The 8,702-nt window shown below is 39.8% G+C and overlaps 1 protein-coding gene across 1 annotated transcript in view; it reads left to right on the top strand.

Annotated features, from left to right (window-relative positions):
- The window catches only part of TAF7L (TAF7-like RNA polymerase II, TATA box binding protein (TBP)-associated factor, 50kDa), a 37,759-nt gene extending 32,101 nt beyond the window's left edge, over positions 1-5,658 (top strand). The window contains exons 13-14 of the mRNA XM_006869115.1: positions 4,195-4,351; positions 5,591-5,658. Of these exons, the coding sequence (XP_006869177.1) occupies positions 4,195-4,351; positions 5,591-5,658 (225 nt within the window). The remainder of the gene's footprint in view (positions 1-4,194; positions 4,352-5,590) is intronic.
- Positions 5,659-8,702: the final 3,044 nt, after the last annotated feature.

The following is an 8,702-nucleotide window of genomic DNA, read 5'->3' as shown; positions in this document are numbered from 1 at the left end:
ATTCTGTGTTGTTGTTGGCGGAGCTCTCTGCTACACATCCACCCGATCCGCCATCTTGTTTGTTCTCTCTCCATAGGATTTTTAATAGCTAATTTCTCAGAGGTAGATCACCAGGCCTTTCTTATGAGGCTCCTCTGAGTGGAACTGAACCTCTTAACTTTTTGGTTAGCAGCAGAGTGTGTGAACCATTCGCACCAACCAGGGACTCATTATGTTCCATGTATTATACATTCCCTTAAACAAATCACTCATCCAAGTATTGCTTATTTTAAAAATATTAATGCCAAGATTGCTTTGTACCCACCATTTCTGTTTTCATCCACATAAGTAGTTAGTATTGAGGTGTGCTATTTCAACATAGTAATGTGGCTGTAAGCTTTATTCACTCAGAGTCCTTTATGTTAGCTAATTTATTTAAAATAGGTTTATTAGGTGCTTACTTTAAGGAGTCCTAGTGTGGCACTGTAGGATAAGCACTGGGCTGCAAGGTCAGTTTGAACTACAAGGTCAGTGGTTCAACCCCATCAGCCGCTCCTCAACAACCCTATACAGGGTTGCTGTGAGTCGGAACTGACTTGCCAGCATGTAACAACAATTTAAGTTAGGTTCTACAGGGAGAAATAAAATGTTTAAGACAGTCTCTGCCATCATTTCAGGAGGAGAGGAATCCATGAGAAGGATGGAATCAATAGAACATAGTAATTGGATTTATGAGACAAGAAGGGGAACAAAGATGAGCCCAAAGTCCGGGTAGCTGGGGAGATGTTGTGCTAGTACTAAAATTAGGTCTGGATGGGGGTGAAAGAGATGGAGAAGGTGATAAGTTTAGTTTGCAGTGTATTGAGTAGCAAGTCCTTTTGAAAATGGGAGATCAGAGAGAAGACCATCAATAGTAAACCACACTGAGTGACATTGTCAGAGTTGAGTAACACAAAAATTCTTGGTGTTTTAGCCACAGTAGTGTGCTAATTAGTATTTGTGAGCTTATATCAGTAATTTTTTTGAATAAAGTAGTAATTAAAAGAAAAGGAGAAAAACCAAAAAGGGCTTCTGCTCAGTTTTTTAATGTTATAGCTAATAATGTTGTAATTCAGTGTAGAAACATTTAACAAAATAATTTTGTTGTTAGTATTCATATAATCTAAGAAAACTGTTTTTGACTTTATTTACCATGTATTATTCTATGATTAAAATTGGTAATAAACATTACTAGGCCTTCTGTATGGTATGGTTGGGAGGAGCGCCGTGGAGGAAGAAGGACACCAACCCTAGTGCTGTTACTGAAGCCTATGCATTAAAAGCTGTGGGGATAGATTAGTTAGTCTGATTGACTGTTAAGCAAAAAATATGAACCTAGAGGTAAAAAACAACAACAAAGAACCCACCTTTAGTGGGTAATGAAAGGCAGAAGAACCAGCAAAGAAGAAAGAACTAGAGCACTTAGTGGTTGTAATCAGGGTCACTTAGTATCTGAGTGAGAAGAGTCTAGTAAGTTACTGTAGATCCTAATTAGAGCAATTCAGTAGGTTATGTGCAGTATGAGATTGTTTTGTAAGGCTCCACTCCTTACCTGAGTGTCATAGAATGACAAGCCATATTGTGGAATGACTTAAAAAATAACATTTTAAACCAAACTTTTTTTCCCAAAGCAGTATGGTTGTCTTAATATTGTTCATCACATTATCATTTCAAGTTAAAAAAAAAAAAAATTAGATCCTATACCATCAAAGGTTCAGGACTTCTGACCTGGAAAGTTAAAAAAAGTATATGAGTAGAACATCATCAGTTTTCTGCTTGGTCAGGACTCTGACCCTGTTCCCAAGTTCTCATAATGTGGCAAGAAGTAGTAGATGAAACTCAGTATGTGACCCTGTGTGTTCAATGGGACAAGATGCTATCCCAATTATCCCAGCAATCTTATCTTCTAATTCTTAAAGTATGACTAGAGTGATCACATCTCCTTTGTGTTTACAGTGAGCTGAGTCTTCTGTACACTTTACCCAGAAGCACAAATTCCTCGTAGCAAACATATCCAATTTTAAAGCACCTTCTTATAAGTTTGTTATAATAAAGGACAACTTCATTGCCACTGTAGTGTATGTGCATTTTTGACAATGGCACTGTTATTTGGAACATTATAAGACTAAGAGGCCTTATAAAAACCAAGTGACAATTATTCATTTTGTTTCATATAAGTAAATTCTATTATCAAAGATAGAACTCCAGATTGCATATGATTAAAAAAAAATGTTTTCCTACTTCTCCCTACAGCTCATTTTCCTACAGAAACAATTGAAATATGTTACAAAGAAGTGAGAACTTTCAGCCTGACGGAAAAACATTGGATTCACCATCTAGACTGAAGACAGAATGATATTACATCTGTCCCCCTAGTTGCCTCATGTTTATTCCGTTGTATTTGTTTCTCTGAACCTCTTTACTAGTTAGAATGTATTCAAAGTTTGTAGTGATGTAGAAAGAGACAAACTAGAAAAAAAAAAAAAGTAGGCTTAAAGTCTCAGCTCAGGCATGGGGCTTTGCTTCTCTTTATCATTTTGAGAATAATTTACATTGCTTTGGCTCTATCATACCAGTAGAAGATTCTGCCACATTTGCCAAAGGCAAAGAGTGTAACTTGGAGGCCGGATAGCTAGTTTTTATAATATTAACTTTTCCCTCACCTATTGTTTTAAGTATTTTCTCCAACATAGAAAAAAATTAAGTCATTTCTACCAAGAGCTAGGGCCTGTCACAGCGAATTGAAGTGCCTACCTCGCAGTAGTTAACACTAGGCAGTGCTGTGTCTCTTTTCAGTCTGCTTTCCTGCTCAGGGATGGTTTCTTGCTGCTATGGCTGCCTTTATTCTGGTGTGTTTTTGTGATTATGACCAATCGTTATTAACCAGAGCAGAGATTAAGAAATTCTGAGCTGTTATTCTTATTCTGCACCTTCACATCCTAACCTCCATTAGAAAAGGTTAGGAAAAACAGATATCTGTGATGCTTATGAACAACCCAAGGTAGTTTTTATAAAGCTGTATTACTAAGGTGTTCTGATCTGTATTCTTTAAACAATAAAGTTTTTGTCTTAAATGGATTGTTGTCACTTTAGTAAACCACCCCCATGAAGAGAAGATCTTGTTGTTGGGTACCGTCAAGTCAGTTCCGACTCATAGCAACCCTATGCACAAGTGAACGGAACATTGCCCGTTACTGCGCCACCCTCACAATTGTTACACTTGAGCCCACTGCTGCTGCCACTGTGCCAATCCACCTTGTTGGGGGTATTCTTCTTTTTAGCTGACCCTCCACTTTACCAAGCATGATGTCCTCCAGGGACATATCCCTCCTGATAACATGTCTGAAGTATGAGATGAGACATGAAGTCTCGCCATCCTGGCTTCTAAGGAGCACTCTGGCTATGCTTCTTCAAACACAGATTTGTTTGGTCTTCTGAAAGTCCATGATACTTTTCATATTTTTTTCCAACACTATAACTCAAATGCATCAATTCTTCTACAGTTTTCTTTCTTCATTGTCCAAATTTTACATGCATATGAGGCTATTGAAAATGCCATGGCTTGGTATCATGTATCTTAGTCCTCAAATTGACATGTTTGCTCTTGAACATTAAAGAGGTCTTGTGCAACAGATTTGTCTAATGCAATACATTGATGGATTTCTTGACTGCTGATAGTGGATCCATGAGTGTTGATAGTGGATCCAAGAAGCAAAATTTAGTCTCTGACCACTTGAACCATTTCTCTATCATAATGCTATTTATTGATGAAGATTTTTATTTTCTTTACATTGAAGTGCAACCCACATTGAAAGCTGTGAAAAGCACTCATATCTAAAAGAAAACTCATATGAGACAAGCAACAAACTCTACAACTAGGAAATGACAATAGGCTACTGTCAGTACTGGGACATCCTTCTAAAGACCTCTTAATGTAACTCCTAATGATCTAAATAATCCCATATTAACCACATAGTATTGAATTTGGAGAGAGAGGGTATAAAGAAGAGTTTAAAATGTTTTATCTAGTATTTAAATTGAAGTGTCATGCTATAGTGGAATGAGCACAAGATTGAAATTCTAGCTCTGCCACTCTGCTTGGGAAAGTTCCTACAAATTTTAGAGTTTCTCATTCTTCATCTGTAAATTGAAGGTGATAATCCTTATTCCCAAGAGGCATCTAAAGGTTGTCTGGAAATAGCTCAGTTGCATCCAGTTATAGTCACAATTGATGAACTCGGGTGCTGCTCCAGGAAATGTACGCCCAAGTTATCTGTGCAGCATTTAGTCCTATTCAACGTCAGTGTTATAAGCCCAGGGCAGAGAAGAACAGGTCAGTATGTGTGGACAGCTTCTGTTGAGGCGGTATGAAGACAAGGCATGCTGGTGTGGAAATGCAAGGAAAGAAGACTAAGGGAGATAGGCATGGTAATGAGAGTAAACCAAATGAAGCCAAGATTAGGAGAGAAGTCAGCTTAAAAACTATAGTGATAAAAAAAATTTCCCCCAGAAACCCGGAACTGAGAATAAAAAGGAATAGGGGGAAGGAATTGAGTGCCAGAGGCAGAACATGGGAGTAGGCAACAAAGAGGGTCTTTCTAGATGAAAGAAGAGATGACTAGAGAGGAAACTTTGGGTACATGACTGGAGATACCAAGACCAGTGAGAATGATACATGTGCAACAAGTGCCAAACAGGCTTAAGAGGTAGAAGAGCCCTAGTCCAACCCTGTCTGATACTGTAGTCCAAGAGCAGCCAGAGCACTGCTGAGTGGCAGGGTGGTGGGGAAGACAATAGAATGGGGCAAGGGAAAACGAGTCTGCAGTGCCCTTTCATTCTGTTTGCTTCCACTTCTCATAGTAACCCAGGGTAACTGCTAAATCACTGTCTTCCAATAATCTAAGGCTTTTTGCTGCTTTGTCTCCACACCTCACCCCAACACACATTCACTGACATCTCATGAAGTTTTCCTTCTATAGCTCAGTGATCCTCAGATCTGCTCTGTCCAGTATGTTGCCGGTAGCTGTGTATAACTATTGAGCACTTGACATACAGCAAGTCCCAACTAAGATGTATAAAACACACATGGGGCTTCAATGGGGGAACTGTCTTTTGCCAGTGCTCTGCCAACCTTGAATGTATCCACATAGGCCATGAAGGCAAGGCTCACCAAAGTAAGCCAGGTCTTGGCAAAATGCCCTGTGATCTTCCCAGAATATGGGAAGACAGGCAGTCTTTGTTAGGAGCTGTTACAATACTGCTTGTCACTCGCCTCCCTATCTTAAGGGAGACAGTTTCTCATTCTCCTCCCTCATTCTGTTGAGGAATGGGATTTTTTGTCTCCCCCAACCGCATAGGGTACAGCTGAAGGCCAGAAAACTGCTTATCCAACGTATGAAATTGGGGCTGCTAAGCAGGAGGGTGCCCCCCCCCGCCCCCATGCTGTATATCATCTGTGTTGTCCTGTGAAACAAGGGACACAGGTTGCTGACACCATTGTTGATCTTGCTTTTATTGTCGATATCAGTAACATACTGTCTAAATCTATCTTCATTTCTTGTTTCTTTATTAGCCAAATCTGTTAACTTAATCAACAGTTTTGAAGACTTGATGATGGTGCAGGACCGGGCAATATTTTGATCTGTTACACATGAGGGGAGCTTCAAAAAGTTGATGGGAAAGTGAAATGAAAGGATAATGCAATAAACTGTTCAAAAGACTGAGAGAAAAAAAAAGAATGCAATTTTTTCACTAGGTTTTTGAGATGTTCTTGTGAAAGGTCATCCATCTAGAGTCAGAGTTACAGCTGACAATAGTAACAACAATACAAAAAAAATATGTAAAATGCATTAATCACTTATATTGATTACATGTCAAAGTGTTAATATTTTAGACATATTGGGCTAAATACTGAAATTGATTTTATCTTTATTTTCACTGTTTTAATGTGGCTGCAAGGAAATTCTAAATTATGTATGTGGCTCATACTATATTTCTGTTATATAATGGTGAGAAAATAAAAATTGGTGATGGGGGAAGAGTAACGGATAAGGTTTTATTTTGCTCAAAAATAACATTTAAAAAATTATCACCATGAATTCACAAGGACATCTAAAAACCAAATATTTACATGTTGATGTTGAGTGAGGGCTGTTGAGTTGGTTCTAATGCATAGCGACCTTGTTTAAGGTTTCTAAGGCATTAAATCTTGGTGGGAACAGAGGGCCTTCTATTTCTTCCACTGGTGAACTTGAACTGCCGACCTTGTGGTTTGAAGTCCAGCACTTATCCTGTAGAGCCACTGTGTTCTCAAATATTTATATAGAGAGCCATTATCTCAGAATAAAGGAGGTTGTTTTTGTTTTATTGTTGTTAAGTGTCATTCAGTCGGTCTTGACCCATAGCAACCATGTATAGGGTTTCCAAGGATCAGCTGGTGGGTTTGAACTGCTAACCTTGTGGTTCAAAGGCAAGTAATGATCTTACAGTGCCACACCAGGAGTTGAGAATAAAGGATAGACCTTTAAATTGAACAAATGTAACTTTAAGGAAAATTCACTCCGTTGTCCTGATTTCTCATCTTGTGAAAAATCCCTCAGATTGATTTAGATGATATTTAGGAACCATTTGCTCTATAGAGTTTATCCCATGAGGGGATGACTAGCTCATTTGTGTAGGTCATTGAGAGCAACCAATTCAGATAACAGTGGCAGGTGGGGCAAGTGGGGGCACCTTTTTTGTCCCTTATGTATTGGTCTCGTCTGGTGGTCTATATTTTATACCATTTCTGTGGCATCTTGGCCCACTCTTTTGCTCCACTCTCAAATAAGAAAGGATATGGAATACGTCAGAATCAAAAAGTATATAACCAGAAGAACCAAAGTAAACAAATACAAATTTATTCTTTTCAAAACAGAATTAAAGGGAAAGAGGGAAAGCACCACAGCGAGTGGCAATCAAAGTTAACCAATTTGTTCCCAGCTCCTGTCTTTCATTCCAAACTTTTCTAGACTTGCATGCCACCCTTATCAAGTCCCTTCTCCAACTCCCATCCTCATGACTAGTTCTTATAGCCAGCAAACAGCAGAATACTTCAGAATGGCCTCAATACTGCCCTGGCATTTGTTAAGACATTCTGCAGGTCCCCTTCTGTGGGAGCTGCTGTGGGAAGAGATAATGGCTGGAAGTTAGGCCCTGACCTTGAGCCTTACATTCTCCCACAGTTATTGGTTTTAAAAAAGTAAAGAGTAGCTGAAATATTCTTTTGTTCCCAGGGCTGTATTTTGGCAGGGAGGCCCAGAGATAAGGTAGCTAGCTGAGGTGCTAAATCTCAACCGTTTTAGAACAGGGCACCCAGTTTTTCTCCTAGGGCTGTTATCTGTTTTGGTTATCTGTCACCTATACCAAGGGAAATTCAAAGGGATTTGGGGCCTAAAATTTTCCCAGAGGCCATGTCTTTGCCACTGAGAATTTGAGTTTAAGGTCTTTCCTAGACTATCCTACAGAGCCACTGGATATGGATCCCAAGCCCCAAGCATACATCCCAACTAGGACAGGAATTCCTTAAAAAATGAATCTGAGTGGAAAACATCTCCCAGGATTGGACTCTGTCTGGCCCACTCTCTCTGTCTGGTGTTTCATTACCGTGGCCTGCCTGCCAGTTCTCAGAACACTAGAAACTCAAAGAGGTTTCTCTGGGAGAAAATGATTTTCCAACTTTGGGTTTTGAATATATGGGTACTTGGGCACTGAGAGACTTGATTCCAGCCTTGATTCTCATTCTTGAGGGAAGGGCACATGTGCTCTTGGATAGGACTCTGCCTAGGGAACCATACCCAAAGCCTGATAGCCTCCAGCCAGTCAGCTTTCCCTGGCAACTTCCCAGTCAACAGGATTCCACTCCACTCTAGTTTGGAACAGACCCACATCTCATAATGGCTTTTTGGCCTGTATTGGATACAGTAAAAAATTAATCATAACTGTTCACTGATATTATTTGCCAACAATCGCACCAAAGCATTCTTTATCACAAATGCAATCCCACAAGTCATAAGGCTTCCTTAGGCTACCCTACTCAAGATCCCCTTTCACCATCCTTCCAGTACAGGACAATAAACTACACAATATCACACAAAATACCTCTAGGAGACATGATACACAACAGATGCCTATTAACGAACAACACACTTCAGTAAATCCACCTCTAATTTGGATTCACAATGCTCAAGGATTCATTCACTTCACTGTGGGAAAACTGCCCACACATGCTGCGGTGACTGTCACTGGACCCTTGAGCAATATACTCCCCTCAGATATTAAGGTAAACACAGGGCCACAAAGTCTCAGTGACTTCCATTAGTGAAAATTCAACTGTTATGTCTATGACCTGCTGCTTCAGTCCACCTACAGCACAAATCCTACCTACAAGATCTAGATCTACATCTTTTCTACCATACCTGGCCTACTGCAGTTGCCACAGGCCCTCAGCAAACCAAGATCGCCACTCCCGCCCATAATCTAGGCCCCTAAAAATACATCCCAACATGTTTGATGCTCAGGCTCCGTTTTTGACTCCTGCTTATCATCCAAGTGTCCAGTTCTTCCACCCAGAGACCTCATGAATACTAAGGCAGATGTGATGTGAGGTCTGACTCCTGGACCTGTACTTAGTGCCAACTTAGAAG

Source organism: Chrysochloris asiatica, unplaced genomic scaffold (genome assembly GCF_000296735.1).
Source record: "Chrysochloris asiatica unplaced genomic scaffold, ChrAsi1.0 scaffold00126, whole genome shotgun sequence".
Taxonomy (NCBI): domain Eukaryota; kingdom Metazoa; phylum Chordata; class Mammalia; order Afrosoricida; family Chrysochloridae; genus Chrysochloris; species Chrysochloris asiatica.
The sequence above is the reverse complement of the archived record's forward strand: the minus strand, read 5'-3'. Positions and strand labels throughout refer to the sequence as shown.